Source organism: Tubulanus polymorphus, chromosome 1 (assembly GCF_964204645.1).
Source record: "Tubulanus polymorphus chromosome 1, tnTubPoly1.2, whole genome shotgun sequence".
Classification (NCBI taxonomy): Eukaryota; Metazoa; Nemertea; class Palaeonemertea; order Tubulaniformes; family Tubulanidae; genus Tubulanus; species Tubulanus polymorphus.
Genome location: NC_134025.1, coordinates 1,209,835 through 1,227,165, shown reverse-complemented (window position 1 = coordinate 1,227,165; position 17,331 = coordinate 1,209,835). Strand labels below are relative to the sequence as shown.

The following is a 17,331-nucleotide window of genomic DNA, read 5'->3' as shown; positions in this document are numbered from 1 at the left end:
TGAATGTAATGCGACTGAAATAACGAGAATAACTAATTATGAAATGAAATTTTTAAGTGGTCGAATCTACTGAAGCTGTGTCTCAATACTGATCACACGAACGCGTTTCTCATCATTAGTTTCTGTCATCGGTTGTATGCACAGGTGTTTGAAAATGCGATAGATGGACTCAGTTTTCGTAAAGAATTATGATTATATCGATGATGAATTGCTGGTCGAGTTTACAGGAATTAGTTTTACTTGGACTGGTATCAAAGTCAACTCAGTGGTTATAAATCTTTAACACGATCACAGTTGCAGAGACGTGTCTCCATCAGACTCATTACACCTGTCAGCTGGATGAACATGCAGTTTTAAAATCAGAAATCGGTTTACGGAATATAGAAGACAGGTTTTACAGAAGTTAACGTTGCAGAAATTGTCATCATGTGTCAACTACGTATAATATGATATAACATAATATAATATAATATAATAATGAAGTTAAATGAAATAGGTTAAGTAAAATGGGAATTCATCGTAACAATATTGATATACTTCAAAAATGTTCTCAGGGGTCATTTTGCCTCCTCATCCTATGGCACAGGGTGTAGAGATAATGGGATGATTTTGTTTGAGCTCCGCGGTCTCGGAACTCGTGACCAGGGTGAACATTAAAAGCACTAATTAACCTAGATTCGTGCTGAACTGGTGCAGAAAAATGTGATTAATCAGCTGACCGGAAACCAACATTAAACTCTGCTTGCGGTGTTTGTCATTGTCTTGATGAAACGGTATTAACTACCCGCATTGCATACAAACATCGATGATGATATCCCTGTTTATGCAGTCTATCACCCTCTTCGCCTTCTACTCCCGTCCATACATGTCACATTGCCGTCTTCCCAGACGCGTTGTAAACAAATAAAAACAGCCACGGATCGTTTGTAATCGAATTATTGTCGTCATACAATATGCCAAATTTGTTTCAGCGGAATCTGATTTAACAATTCGATAGCACGTAATTTCTCCTGTTGCTCGCCTTACAGAATACGGAGTTTGAAATTTGATAACCTGTAATTAGATCTAGAAATCAAAACCGCATTTCATCAATTTTCTCAGTAGTCCAGTGAAAGTTGTTGAATGCGAATGTTACGATTGCGAAATGAATTCGTTCTCTAACTCGAGTGTCTGAATCAATTCGACTCTAATGCATCGGATCTGATATGATTCTTCTATAGCCGAGACGCGTTTTACATTCAGCCAGCAGTTCGAGCTTTGAGCTGATGCTGAAATAGTCGTCGCAATTCAACGATGAATTACTAAGTTCCTTCTCTACAGCAAAGATCAACGGAATAATCTACGAACTGTATTATGCGAATACGACGTTATGTTGTATCATTTCTGAAAGCTTTTTCTTGATTCACGATTGCCGTCGGAGCAAACCTAACGTCACCTCTCATCTCTGTATGACCGTTTCATTTTGTTTTAAATATCAGATCCAAACGATTGTGTGTGGGGGGGGGGGGGGTGTCAAATATTTCAGTTTGAATACTCTCAACATAACACTCGTTTATGAACGCTTTTAGACACCCGAAGTCGTATTGAGGAGTTATAAATATTAAATGTCTATGTTCATTTAATGGATTTTGTGATGCAACAACTATGCCTAGATGATATAGCTCCCTTGAGAATCTCAACCATAATCCGTCTCGGCAGTCATTACTTTCTGCGAGATGCGTAGGAGTAAGGTATATGTTTCTACGTGTACTGCTGTTGATGTTAAGACTGTTGTTAGACAGACATATCAAACCTCACCACATATTCCCCCTTTCTAAGCGCGTTGTGTCCATATTCTATTTGCTTGTGGCTATGAATTAGATTCTCTTGCTATTCGATCGTGGTCGTTAGAATTTCGCCTGAAGATTGTTTACTCGTTAAATGATCTATAATCATTCGATCTGGCCATAGAATAAGCTCAGGTCATGATGAACTATTTGAATCGATACTATATATAAACGAGCTTTCGAGGTCGACTCGAAGAAAATGGCGGGCGTCGCGTCGCAAGGCCGCCGACACCAAAGAAAAGAAACTGTTCTATAATCTATGACCGACCTAGTCCGAAATAAAAGAATAGGCTTAAATCCTTAATCCAAATTTCGACTTTGTAGCTGCCTCCAAAATCAGACTCGTGACGCGACGTAATCCCATTTTCTGTATACTCCGGGGTTCGGTTCGATTTTTTTGGGTCACAAGGGAGTCACTGACACAATCCAAGCTGCACAATTCAAAATGAAATATATCATCTAAATTGATGAGTTAATTTAACTAAAAGGTCGCAATCCCAATCATGAACATTTATCACGGTATTCGACGATATTTGAATTCTCTCTAGGGATTTTTGCCAGTTACAGATAGACACCGGAAGTCAAACAAGATGGCCGTTAGAATATATGAAAAATAACTGAATGATAACGAAAATCGAATATAAAGTGTTGACTCTGTGTACACAGAATCAGCCTACTCGACTGTTGTTACCTGTTTGCTGCTTTTCCAGTCATCAATTTCAGACGAAGGGACAATTAAATGACACTTAGTCCGTGTATGCGATGTGTTAATGTTGCTGTATGTCTATATACATACAACCAGATTGTGCGTCCCATTACACCCTCTCATCCCTCCCTATCCGTCCCTCCCTATCCACCCCATCCCTCCTTCGCTCCCTCTCCCATCCCTCCTTCCCTCCTTCCCCCCTCAATCGAATAAAGCTTTATTTCATCAAGGACTCTAAAACGAGGGGATGTGAAGTGAAAACCCCCGCCTATACTTTACTGCATCTGATCTGAGAAATGGTTTTTGCATTTCATCGTTGGTTTTATGATTTTATCACGTTAGGTTGGTTCCGTTAGAATCCATGTAGCCTACAAACAACATGATTCAGTTCCTGATCAAAGGTTACATTAAGTGTTTTAATGAATCAACTTTTGTCTTCAGTTTTGAACAGAATCGATTTTTTTTTGACGGAAGTACTGCTGTTCGTCCATACTTTTTTTCATCATCGTTGAACAGAATTTAGAACATCTCGACGTCAAAGACGCGAATAAAAGAAATCTAAAAAAGTTTATCCTATTCGTGTTTCTAAGTAAGAAAAAAAGCCAAACACAAATCCTATTTTCTCGTCATAGATTTTGCATCGCGGTTCGATTTCGAACAAAACGACACTTCTTTAAAAGAAGAATTAGTTACACACAAAAACACGCAATCTCATAACGGATGGATAAAAATACTTCACGGATACAAACGCGTCGACGCAAAAATTATATCGCGAATAAATCGTGACTATTAACACGGTGGGTTCTGATGAATTCAATTCGACTAAAAGCAAGGGCTTTAGGCTTACGAATGAACGGGTAGTCTGTGTACCCGAGAAAAAACGTCTAAGTTATAACTAATTCAATTCATTAATAAAATCAAAAGTTTTTACCAAGTTCAGCAGAAGATCAACACATACACATATACAAGGGGATGGTCTTACTTTTTTTCTGAGATGAAATTCTAAGATGCTTTGCCGTTTAATTTACTAATGGATGACGTTAGAGGCATGACTCGTGAATTATTCGACATAAGCGTCTCGTTCTAAGATGAATGATATCTATATTGTAATAAATTCCTCTTCTTCAGAACAGTCGCAATCTTATGAAAATTCTTCTTTAAAAAAAAAACTGCGTCGCAAAAGATGATTAATTAATGAATCTACTCGCTGTATCTGTCTGCGGTGATGATGTTGCTCTGTGAAGTTAGAGGGTCTCTCTCTCTATCGAGTACAAATGTATTCAACGATTGAAGTTTGAAGTTCGCGGTAGGTTTTCGTACCGAGAGCCGTCTTCAACTGATCATTCGGTCCCTTAATTATTTACCAATCTCATGGCGAAATAGGTTCAAATATTCAGAGAGCCATCCCCGAAATAACTGATGGAAATCCTAGCGACTCGAGGGATCTATCTCGAGACGGTTTATCTGCGATCGCGCTGCAATTTTAATTCTCTGATATATATGTGTATATTATGTGTAGCCATAGCGAGTATATCAATCGTAATTCAACGATCGAACCTTTGCCTGGGAAACGATGATAAATATCAACTGGTTTCACTTGGTTCTGTCTCCTTTTAACGTGTCACGTTTCACGCTGGAGGTTACTGTAGTTTGTATTGGTGAGGAGCGTACAGCTAATATTGGTAAAGCCTTGTTTAATGTGGTCAGCATTCAGTATCGCGAACAAAACGTGATCAGAATTCATTAACGCGCTACATATTCTAAACAATATATTATTTGCTAGCGTTTAATGGATATGTTCGTAGCAACCGTTTCCGGTGTTCGCTATTGTCACCAACCCCAAAAGTCGTGACTTGCATTGAAGACCCTAGTCATCTGTTCCATCGGTTTACTTTGTTGACTCTTCGGTTCAAAATTGGTTCGTTTCCTTTCATCTATTTTTTAAGTCAAAACCCTCGAGGTGGCTTAACCTGGTTGCGAGAATTTTTCAATCTTAATATTTCTGAAGCCCGCGGCGCCGGCGCACCGAGAGTTAAAATCCGATCACGTGGTTCCTGTCGCTGCGCTCGAAGTCATGTAATGAAATGTCTGGCCTCTTATCGGCAGGTACGAAATCGATACGACCACCTTCGGGTAAACATTCGCGAAGGTTCGGTGGAGTTCGGTGAAGCAATAGTTTTTGAACTAGTTTTCATCCCCAAAGATTGAACGTAATTGTGGACAAATTGTATTGACGAGGCTTTTTTGATCTTTAAAAAGGGAAGACTCTCCCACTTATTTATCTAATTGATTTGATTTGAGTTGAAATGTTCTGAAACTTATTTGTTATGCCCACCCCTCTTATGGAATGAAAGAGGGGTATACGATCTGTTTAGAATCTTGGCGACGCTTTTCAGCGCCAATCTAAATATAAAATTCAGATAATTTTTCTACGCGATTTTTCTCGAAGGCTTCTGGTAATCGATCCGGTATCTGCTGTAATCGATATTTTTCTATTTGTTCAATCGATCGAGTCAATATCGTCGGTCTCCACTGATCACGTGACTCGTCCTCCCTCTCCTCACGATCTATCGGTAAAGAGTTATTTGATTCTCGCTCACGAGCAGCTTCAGATGTAGTCCCCCAAGGAGAACTTACACCGGCTATTTGCCTTCCACAAATAATTCTATTTCTAGCATAAAAGACACGACGATCCATACACGGGTTACGGTGTCATTTGCTACGAATAATAAAAATATCATGGCTATTATACTGAAAGGTACAGAAGAGATCCAATGGCTCTTCCTATTAGTTGTTCTCTTGACATTTCTTTCTTTTCGATTTAAAACATCCTGAGTACATTTTTTGGCAGTACCGCGAAGAGCACCTACGTTTGTGATTACATGGCTAGAAATTACTGAAAAAAACCTCCAAGTAATGAAAAATGAATTTACATACTTATATCCATACTAATTCGTATCTATTCTATCAGCTTTCCTTAGAGGGAAGCGTTTGGCACTGGATCTCAACTGGTGAATCCGTGATTGTACCTTGTGTAGTAAAAGTGTTTTCTGGGCCTATGTCTAGCTTTTAAATGCCCGTTTTATTTTCGAATATACTTGGATAAATTATCCTCAGGATGTGATATTTCCTTGTGTTGATCATAAAAAAATGTCCCTTTTTGGCATGATTAACTAATAATCATAATCACGAAGTAACGATCGGTAATTGAGTGGTATATTAGCTGAGTATATTGTAATCAGAGCGCAGCCGAGATCGTCATCCAAATCCCCATCACCAAAAGCAATTACACCGCTAATCTTTTATCTCTTACATAAGTTTCAGCTCGATTAACCATCGGAAAAATAGAATTTTCTGCCGGCCAATTTCAGTCACGCTCGAGTGAGTAAACGCCATATATAACCTCAGTTCGCCCGTCAAACAGTACCAGGGTTTATAGACAAACACAATAGTGCTGCTTCGCTTAATGCAATGTTTGTCAGTCAGCTGTAACCAGTTCCACAGTTCATAGTTATAGATTTACACTTGAGTTTTGAATGAGTTCATTTCCACAGTCAGATTCCAATCGAGAGCGTTGGAATTGGATCCAGACAGCACAACGGCGCCGGGGAATAAGATGGGAGGACTCCTGGTCTTGACCAACACCAACCCCTGGCGGGTTGAATGACTGAAAATAAGAGAGAATCAATCGCTGATCAAAGTGCTATATTTTACATCCCTCGATTACAAAGTGACTTCAAAAAGCATTCTATGAATGTATAACAAATTATTCGAAAGCAAATAAACCCGTTGAAGGAAATTCCTTTTGGAAATTACCCTCATTTTATTTCATAGAACAATTCGTGGGTCAATAAGCTAAAATTGAATCTCCACATCATGGCTCTCTTGGGGGTGCATTTACAAGTCTTCTTGTTCCTCTAGTTCTATGTGTTATTTGCTAATGTTTTTCTCCCCCCATTTGTTCAGCATAAATAGATTAGACGCTGTTGATAATTGGATCTCACAAGAAGCGAATCGAAAAAGGCGTAATTCAACAATAACCTTTGGATGATTTACACTTTAAAATGTAACATGTTTCTATAGAAAGATCAAAATACAAAATACTGGAAACAATATTTCCGACAGTAAACTAAACTGGAACCGTGAAATGTCAAAGTCACAGTTTGAATTATAAAAGCTGATATACGCCCAATGTTGTCTACAGTAAACGAAAACTAATCTTATCAATTTCAAAATGGAGAAATGGTTCACAAAAGTTCATCCCCTTAACAGAATTAATAAAGACAGCTAAAGCTTAGATTTCAACGACTTCGAGTCGGGATCGGCGTCATTTTGCCCACGTGGCGGCGAAAAATTTAATTTGTATCGAGTAAACATCGTTTTCCTCTATACTGGTTTTTGACAACGCGTAAATTTCACGGTTTTTCACGTATTTTGTCGATGTTTTCGCGCGTTGTGAAAACGAGACAAGCTTCCGAACATCTTCAGATCGGATTGACGAGGCGAACATGTGAAATGCGTCGAAGCGAGAAGTGTCTGTGTTATTGTGATGAGTGACGACTTTAATTAAGGCACGTTTTTAATCCACACGCGCTGCCGTCGTCTTCAAGAATACAAAAAATGTCAAATTTGCGTGAAGCTCTCAATCAACACGATTTGTGAGCATTAATACATATACAGTCACTCGCGTCCAAAATCATCTGAACTTCATTTCGAAACTGTCAAAACATTCAATCGAAACTTCTTGCTTTTGATGTTTTGCGAACCGATGTTTTCACCGATACCACATCACCGCCTTGGTCATTTCAATAAACACTTTACGATTCAAGCGATTCGCGATATAATATTTGAAAAAAAAACAATTACATAATTATTTAGAAGTTATTTGCATGTACTTATCCGGCTTTTAATTATATACGATGATGTTCTCAGCCCGGAATGTTCTTTGAAGGTTATTTCAAGGAGTTTGTGATGGAAATGCGATAACTGTTTAAGAATAGCTGCGTATCGTTTATCCGTATTTACTGTAAAAATCCATCGAGAGTAAAAATTGCTGAGAACTGAAAAACGCCCTTCGTGTTCTCAACGGTAAACTTTAACTACATACTGAATGCATAGAGCAACAAATCAGTTAGGCGTCAGATTTCCTGCGAGTCTCCTCGAAATCACGAATCAACATCGTGTTTGTAGATCTGGAAAATAGATCTAGTTACCAGTGACATTTTGTAGGAGGGCGTTCATAGAAAGGTTGCCTTGAGATGATTATTCGCTACATCACAGATCAGTGTCTCAATGGAACGGGTACAAGTTACGTGTATCGGTACCACTGTGGTTCGATACATGCACCATGTATCTCGCGGCAGGGTTGGATCCAGAAATAAATTTTAGAATTAGGCACCAAACGACCTAGTTTTATGTAAGCCTACATTAAGGTACACGAACAGCGCCGTAGCCTTTTGATGGTGGAGTTTGGGTTCTCTTCTCCCAGAGATTCGAAAATGGATCATTTTTGAGCACATCGAGTGATTCTAAAACAAAATGCCCAGCGATGAAGTTATGATGATGGATGATGTTATCTTGGCAAAATAGGAGAGCTACCCCTACCCCTCCTCCAAATCTACATGGCTTCATGGGATCAATCTTCCTAACAAATTCACTTCTTTCAAAGGAATGTTATAATCTAGAGCTCGGACTAAGAGATGAGCTATAATCAATTTATCTTTCTGTAACAGCGCACACGAATGTAGAGATGATGGGGTGAGATATCACCCCGGCTAGGCGACCCTCATTAGTTAACGCATCCCCGGTGACACTAAAAACCGTATAATGGGAATAGAAATTTGGAACCGCAGCGGTCGTGAAATTCACGCCTGTGATTCATCGATATTTACGTGTGCGAATAACTGTGCAGCGATATAACAGCGAATTCAACAGTATTGGTATTTAGTAAATTGTTTGGAAGAGATGTGATACATTTATCTACCGCTGAGAATAATGGCATCGTTATTCCGTTATTTGGATGCAAAACCGAAAATTGTTTCATGATAAAAATCAAAATCACTAGGTCTGCACGTGCTCCTTTTCGAGAAATTCTAATTTTTTGTAGAGTTAAGTGTGAAATTATATTCGCATTATATATAGATTATCTATTAGTACTAAAGCGCATTTTTGAAAAAGAGATTAAACTGGAGCATTTTTGGAAAAATTTTTGAAAAAAATTTATTTATTAACCCAAACAAAGCTAGTGAATATCCGTACTGCGAGGATTCGATCTCGGAACACGCGTCCTGGGAAGCTACCGTCCGGACCATTCGGCCACGCCGTGACTGGGCGGTTGATGACGTGCTCGACCGAGACTTATGGATATCGGTATAGTGACGTCATCATTTGTTGTTGACTTGCTTGATCGGTTAGAATAGAAACCTGGCCTTCAGTTATAAACATGTTTATAACTGAAATATCATCAAAGAATTCGGAATTTCCAACGATTTATTTCTTCTATCTTAAGTTTAGTTCTGGGTGAAAGTTTTTTCTGTTTTAACTGTTAACAACATTTAAATTAGTTCGCTTCACCTGAAGTTAAAAGCTAACACGTCGATGTTATTTTTGATGTCTGATAAACGCTATCCGTAATGATATCAAAGATAACGTTTGAAGTAAAAGTCGAATGTTTTCAGTTTCTATCAGGTTTTCATCTCGCGGTTAATTCAACAATTTCTAGCATTCGTAAAACGATTATACGAAACAATTTTCTTCGTTTATCTACGATTTCGAGTTGATATCACGACTGGAAACGGACGATGCTCCCGCGGACGACGATGCATAAATATACGACGTCTCCTATTCATACAACCTACACATCGATATACATCATGTAGTGAATATAGATGAGGTCTCCCTCGCCGCGAGAAGAGAAATGATTATTTATTAGCCCGAGAAGATGTTAACCCCGAACACCAGTCGTGTCCAAGCATTAGACTGAGACAAGTCAAATAACTCCTCGACCCCTACTCGCTATTCTATATACGCGTCCTATGTATTTTTAATGCTCGCGCAGGAACGATTAACGATCGATACAAAACGTTCATTTCCTCTTTTTTGTCTTTGTTCGCTATTTCATATCCGGGCCTCGCTGATGACTTAACCATCCCAAAAACTACGAAAAGTAGCAAATAAAAGTAGCTTTAACTGTTCGCATTATCAGGTGATTTTTCTTAAACGCTAGGGCAGCTGATTATTTCCCCATACCAACGAAGAAATTCAGGTAATTTTTTCAAGCCAAAAAAGTTTTATATATTCATAAATACTTGGCGTTATCTAAGGGATACTGCATGAGTGGATGCGCTCCACGTCATCAATATTGGGACTAGACTGGTTGTCGGTCAATTCAATTTTAATTAGCGATATATTGAATTTCAAAATAACTATATTAATATTCCATATACTATTTTAATGCTATTCATTGTCGACAATATTAGACGAAATATTTGTTATTTTTCTAGGCTTCAATAAATCCTCAAGTTAGTTTTCTTGTCATATCCTGGTACTCAGTATTTCTGCACGAATGAACAAACGGGCCTTCGGTATTTTCCCCACAGATGATGACTACCTACCCATTAGCTTTATTAATACATCACTCAAATCCCACCTGAACTGGAATTTTTACGAGGTTTTCTTCGGGTAGAATCTTCCGTCTATGGCGCTCTACCATTACTGACTTAACCGACGATAACGCTTTCTTATCGATATTTTTATATGAAAAGGTTAAGATACGGTACATGGGTGGAGACGACGAATTCATAGAAACAACAAGAAAATCCATTACTTCTTCCTCAGAATCAAACCATGAGTCAATGAGCGATTCTTTCTTTATCCACGCAACTTTTAAGCTATCTTAATCAATAGTTAACGCCTTTGATTGTATTCATATTATCGATTGCGTTGATATATCGTCATTGATACGCCCAGTTTATCCACACTACGCGGTATCAAATAAATAGTATAAAAAACCCAAGTGTTTATCAATCATTATGTTATTCATAGCTGAATAACTCTTTAGTCGTTTTATGTGGGCCGGCTGCTCTTATGAAGGCAGTAAGGCAGCAGTATTCCAACCGCGGAATCTGTTCAATAATGACAGTATTTGACGTTTAGGATGCATAAATCAACAGTATAAGAATGCTCGAAGAGAGACACGGTTAGAGACGGGAGTTAATGTTCTTTCATGGAGTAGAAACTCTGCGTGGCACCTGATCATAACACGCGTGACGTCATACTGGCCGTTAAGTACAAGTGGGCGATACTTATTCGGGGGCGAGGATGGTGAATTTGAACTATACGCGTGAGGTATATGCGTGACATTTTCGTAAACTTTTAAGCTGCATGGAATCGCTTCAACGGGATTCTCTGACCGCAGGTAGAGGAATTCTATTTCTTAGGGTTTTTATTTAGAGAAATACAGTAGCGTGACAAACAATTCCTCACCACCGTCACTGATGCTACACTTTTATTAGAAATCTCATACGTTGCCTCCAGATTCTATACGACTTAGTCGCGCATGAACGATGAATGAAACATTTATACATGTACATACCCCAACAAACTGTTTCAGAAACGAAAGATTAATTGAAGTCAACTGTTGACATGATATCAAGCCAATTAAGATAATGAGCAAGAAGGTGATAGAAATTAGACTACATTGTCAACTATACGTGAATTCAGAGATCAAATATGCTCGATATCTTTCAAGGACGTGGTTATTTTTATGTGGACATTTATCTACCATTAAAGAATACTCACGATACGTGTATATAATCTGTAAATAATCTATAAAATAGTCGAATAAGTGAAATAAAATGTGTCGCCTTGGGGTAAAACGCGTGATCAAATCAAATCATTGTGTAACGAAATTCAATAAAATGCACGTTAATTTCTATGAGTGCAAGAAAAATGCCTTCAGCAAATCGTTTCATATTTCACTGGAAAAATATCGATCAGAAAATGGAATTACGTAAAATCGAAATAACACGCTTTCTAAAATCGAAATGAAAGCAGGATTTTTTCATCGAAAAATAAGCCATAGATTTGTTGAATTTGTAAGGTAAAATATACCATAGAAATTAACAGTGGTTTCTAACACGAGGAAAATGCAGAACATGTTTATCGGTATACATTTTTCTGATTTGAATTATTTGCCTTATTTTCAGACGTTATTTAGCCGTTGGCATTTTCCAATTACCACCTGAACAACATTTCGTAGAATGCAACATTTCTTTTAGTGCAAAAATACCGATGATGAAACTTTAAATAGCGCGCTTCGGATCGCAGTAATTCTAAATCTTTTTATAACGAGTTTCTGAAATGAAGGATTAAATGCGTGTTTTCAAAACTGTTCGCGGTAAGAAAATATTCGAGATTCACGAGGTATGAGGACTATGAGGGGTATGAGGGTATGAGGGGTGTGAGGACTATGAGGGGTATGAGGTTAGAATATCAATGCACTTCTGACGTTTGGCAGACATTTCCTTGAAGTTCGCGTTTATGGTGATTGTCATTTTCGACGAGAATTTCTGAATCTGTTTAGACCCGTAGATTTAACGTGTGCATAACAATTCCTGGAAATCAGATAAGAATTCCTGGAAATCAGATGACACGAAGCTCTCAAATTCTGATTTATCCATCCTTAAATCAGCTTTTGTTTATCACAAATGAAACTGCGATCCAGTTTCTCGCAGAATTTGCGAGAGTGAATGAATATAAGTGCGCTTGAATTTCAGGATTTAGTTGCACAGTGTTTGCGGGTAAAGCTTGAGTTAAATCAGTTCATTTCCGATGTCTTTCTTAACTGAGCCAAGATCAGTAGAAATCGGATGATTCCAAATATAGAAATGGAAAATTTTCGATTCTTATAGTAAACGTTTTGTAGATCCCTTGCAAAAACGAAAAAAAAAATGAATGAATTGTTCTGAAAATCCTATAAAGTTTTCAAGTTTGTATAAAAATCGTCGACGCCTTGATATTCAGTCAGTTTGATATTTATACGATGAACTATCAGCGAGATTTTCAAGGGTTTTTACCTGGAAATGACGTAGATTACATTAATGCGTATCATCGATTGATATATTGTATGCATGCTAGTCACAATCGGATATCATTGTGTCGAAAAGTCAAAGCTATTGGACAGTATCGACGCACTATTGATACAGGTTCGCTTCAATACTACGATTCGGCTTTGTTTTGATGTTGAATATAAAATCTTCTTCAAATACTAAGCACTTGCTTCCCGTACAGTTTTTAACGTATGTTGTGTCTTATTATCTCTGTATGGCGCTGGTTTTTTTTGTTATGATTATTCAGCATTATTTCAAACACTAAGATCCACCTACACGCGTTCGGTGCATATTTCCGCGATATCTTTAGGGATGTGTTGACATTTTACTCATTTTCTTCCTCGAAGGATTCAATTTAAAACACGACAACTGAATTTAGCTGATAAAAAAATAAATAATACATCGCACTATAGAAATAAAAAAGATCGAATCGAATTGATTTATCCGAAGAAAGCAATTCACACATCTTTATTGCATATTTATAAATAAATACCACGTCATTTTCGTTCTGTTTACATCATTTCTGGAAAATCTTATGTCAATTTATTGTCTTCAAAAGATCAATTTGTCTATATACATAAACAAACAGAGAAACGGAATTTTTGAGAGCGTATTTGCCAGACACAAGTATCACTTTAACAAATGGATCCTAATTCGTCGCGTCGGGAGAATTTATATTGAATATTTCATCGCTGTAATTTGCTGTTTATAAGACTCATATGCCGTATATATATTTTATATCCTCGGTACATTTCGCTGAAAGCTATACAAATTATTTCCTTCAATCGCTTTCGTTTTAAGAAATACTTCTAAGACAAATTTGGGTGGAGCCGCCCGTCTCTCTCCCTCGCAGTCATTTCCTTTATATTTCTTTCTCTCTCGATAAAATAACCGATAAATGATATGGACGCACATAGATTTTTCATTACGATTCCACTTTATCAGATTTGCAGTTATTGCACGGTGTTTGTGGTGAATATTTTTGAAGCCGAAAACAGCGTCTCTATATATATATAGAAGACAGAATTCATGTATACAGATAGAAATATAATTTGCATAAATAAATATATGAGAATTGTGTGTGAGAATGACGACAGATGCCAGTTGTCAAACAAGTCCTTCTTATCTTACAGTCGAAGAGCAATGCTATAACATCTTCCCCTTATTTCTGATGGGAGTCGTGTATGTGTGAATATATACGTGATAAAACCGGCGAGAAACTCTTCAATTCCGATACATCTTCGTAAACTTATTAGAATTGTATATAAAAGCTATTTCAACACGACCTCGCTTTTGCACTCGCAAACTTTTTGTAGAACATTAGATTTGAATTTGACAAAATCGTGCCTTAATTCCCAAAGTGGTCTTAAATCACATAAGACTGGTCGTAAGTTGTGCGATTGAATGTTCTTAGATCTAAGCCCCGACTACGTAAATGAGCCCTGAATCTGAATTTTTACAAAAGAAAAAGCATTCAGCGATTGCCACTTCTAGAGCGATAGTTCTTGTTTGGTATAATATACATATTACATCCGACCCGTTAATCGTTATCTTAGAACCCGCTTTACACCGAATAACCGGCATTTCGTTAAATTAGCATTTCTATCTGCGTATCTCCTGAGGTTGTATACATAGACACTGGTAAAACGAGCTTCATATTATCGTTATTGAGCCACAGGCCTTTGAATATGATAGCATGCTATATAGAAAAAATACGAAGAAAATTGAATCAATGCTGTTCGTGAAATTGATTTGAGGAAATACGTATCAAATTTGACATTTATATTTGTTATAGTTTTACACGAAGCCGAATCATTACATTTCTATTCAATATAAGCCTTAATTTATATTTTATCACGTAGATCAGGTGCGAGCAGGTGCGCGCGTGTTTACTCGAATGGGAAACTAAGTCAAATATGAACCATCAATTTAATCTGAATCTGAAATTCTAATTCTCACACTCGTCAGACAATGTTTACTTAAATTTCGGAACGAATATCGCATCGATTTCAGATAAACATTGACTCTTTCAATTTATCGCTATGAAGATAATCGCGCGAAGTTCACGGCGACACCGAGAACGATGAAACTATAACTTAGTAGTTTATATGATGCCTTGAAAAAATAAGACAATAACTCATACAGCATGAAGGATATACTGCATATCAAAGATCAATAAAGTTATTTTTAATTTGAATAAATCCATTGACTGAACTCTAAATTGCCTGGCAACCAGTCTAGCCCCAAAATCAATGACGTAGTGCACATCTTCTCACATTATATCCCAATTGCCATTTGAAATTCATCGTTTAAAAGACATGAATATTCTTTTAATAAGAAATAAAAGTCGTGAAATTGAGATGATTACAAAATAAACGCTAATATTCATGATTGTTTGTATTTTGAAAAACCAATATTGATGACGTAGCACACATCGACTCACACGCGGCTGAATCGTTCTGTTTATTTTTGTTTGAACTAAGAACCGCATGCAAGCAAGAGAAACACGATGACGTATTTTATGAAACCTTTAGAAAACTTACTCAGCGGACAGGTTTCTTTCTTTATCAGATTATTTGACGGAAATTGAAGCGTAGTTGGACTTATCGACTGTGAATGTCTAGTCGCCGTGCACTGATAAGAATAAACCGTACGTTACTGTATAAGTCGACGCTACAACTTGTCAACGTAAATTACGAACTGCGACTAACGTCAAAGTATAAGGGGCATCGCAGCCACGAAAATCATTTATTCCCTTCACACAGTTAGATATTCATCAATCACGGATTGTATTGCTTCACTGTTTGGTTGTAATAAACTTCAATTAACTATTGGTTTCTACGTGGTTGAACGTGTGGCCGTATTGTGTTCACTATTGCATCCGGAAAATTCACTAACCCGCGATGACTACAATACCGACTCAATTCTACTTCATTATACCATGGACTTTCGTTTTAGAGTCCATGATTATACCGTATACATTCCAATGACCGGTGGGGATGTTGTTATTCTACCCGGTTAAGAGTACGTATAATTGGTCGTGGATATACAAGGGTTAATATATTCCCCATCAATCACGCGGTTATGGTGTGACTATGAAACGGCTAGTTTTATACAGCATTTTATGGCATTCTATAAAACCAAGAGTTTATTGGTGAAATTAATGTAACAGCTCTGATTGGGTGATACCTCATTGTGGCCATCTCAAAATGAACATAAACCTTTCTTAAAACGCGATAGAAATAATAGCGAATACAACGTAAAACAACGACATAAAAACAGCAATAAACACCGAGTCGACAGTTACATATTATCCGCATAGTTGCCCTGGCAGTCGATGTTATTAAATACGTTACTTAGTATACACGATCTTTTTTTTCATATAAATTTGAATATCTTATCATCGTCTATGATTGATGATTTGACCGTTGTGTAACATACTGAGCGCGTCCTGTTAGATATAGCTATATTTTAGCTCATGGTAAATGCATGAAGAATATCTTCACACTTCTGTATAGATGCATTAGTGAATGGCCAGGAATAACCACTTGTTTGTCATAAATTCGGGGACATCGCGAGTTGTTCGTTTTCTTATAGAAGAGCCATCTCCCCGAAATTCGTTGGAAATAAGTATAAAGTAGGATCTTTACATCGTCCTTGGTCTCTGGATTAGAAAATGTGCCAAATCGACAGCCAATCTAAAGTGGTCGTATATTCTATCATCAGAGAAGTCGTTCTTGAATTCTTGATTATCTATTATCGTAACTTGCTAGAAATCAATTATGGAAATGAAAATTCTGGTACATATCGTTCATTCCAGTCCAACTATTTACAGAATTCGTTCGACTTTACTTCTAGACGGCATTTTTCGATACGTCTGTTCGTTCGACTCATAGACCTGATGAAATATCTATAGTCAAGTTATCCAGTAATACAGTACTGAATATCCTGATTGACATCGGTCTAACTACGTTCAAACTGTTAGATTTATCATAACTTTAATACGTTATTTATTTTTCTATATTTTTCAGCAAGTCAAAGTGAGAACAGTGATGTAGACGATGATGGTCAGTTAGAGGTCTTCCAGGACGCTGCGAAGTAAGTATTTTTAAGAAGATGATTCTAGTCTGAGTTAAATTTCCATCTAGTGACTGTCTATGATTCAATAGAAGAAAAACCTCATAACTATGAAGAAAATCTTAGACGTTTCGATCCAATTCTAGGAGCCATTTTCAAAACTATAAGAGAGTATAGTGACGTTTCGATGGGGTCAAAATGTCACTAGTGCTTTGGTTCAATGTTCCATAGCGAATAATAATTGATTCTTATACTCTAAATCTAAAACGAGAATCCTCACATCTACAGGCAACGCGTAGACACTACATTAGAGCAATAGCCTCTTATTTTGGTAAAGTCGTGCCACTATTTCTACACGGTCGACTTATTTCCGATCCCAACACTTTCTGAGAAATGACATTTCTCGTGAATATAGTGTAAGGTCATCGTGGCTTTCTCGCAATATAGTTATTTGATAGCCGAATAAGAGGCTTCTCGCTTCTCGCTGGGGGTGTTATAATACTGACTGTGGTCCTGCGACATGACAAGGAGGTGTTGAAAGGAAATGAACCTTGTTTCTGAGAACTGAAGAACGAATCTCGGATAACAAACATCGCCGATATCGTAGCGGCTA

The 17,331-nt window shown here is 37.4% G+C and overlaps 1 protein-coding gene across 1 annotated transcript in view; it reads left to right on the top strand.

The window, feature by feature from the left end:
• The window catches only part of LOC141912635 (uncharacterized), a 37,355-nt gene that overhangs the window by 17,664 nt on the left and 2,360 nt on the right, over positions 1-17,331 (top strand). The window contains exon 2 of the mRNA XM_074803952.1: positions 16,673-16,739. Coding sequence (XP_074660053.1) covers positions 16,673-16,739 — 67 coding nt within the window. The remainder of the gene's footprint in view (positions 1-16,672; positions 16,740-17,331) is intronic.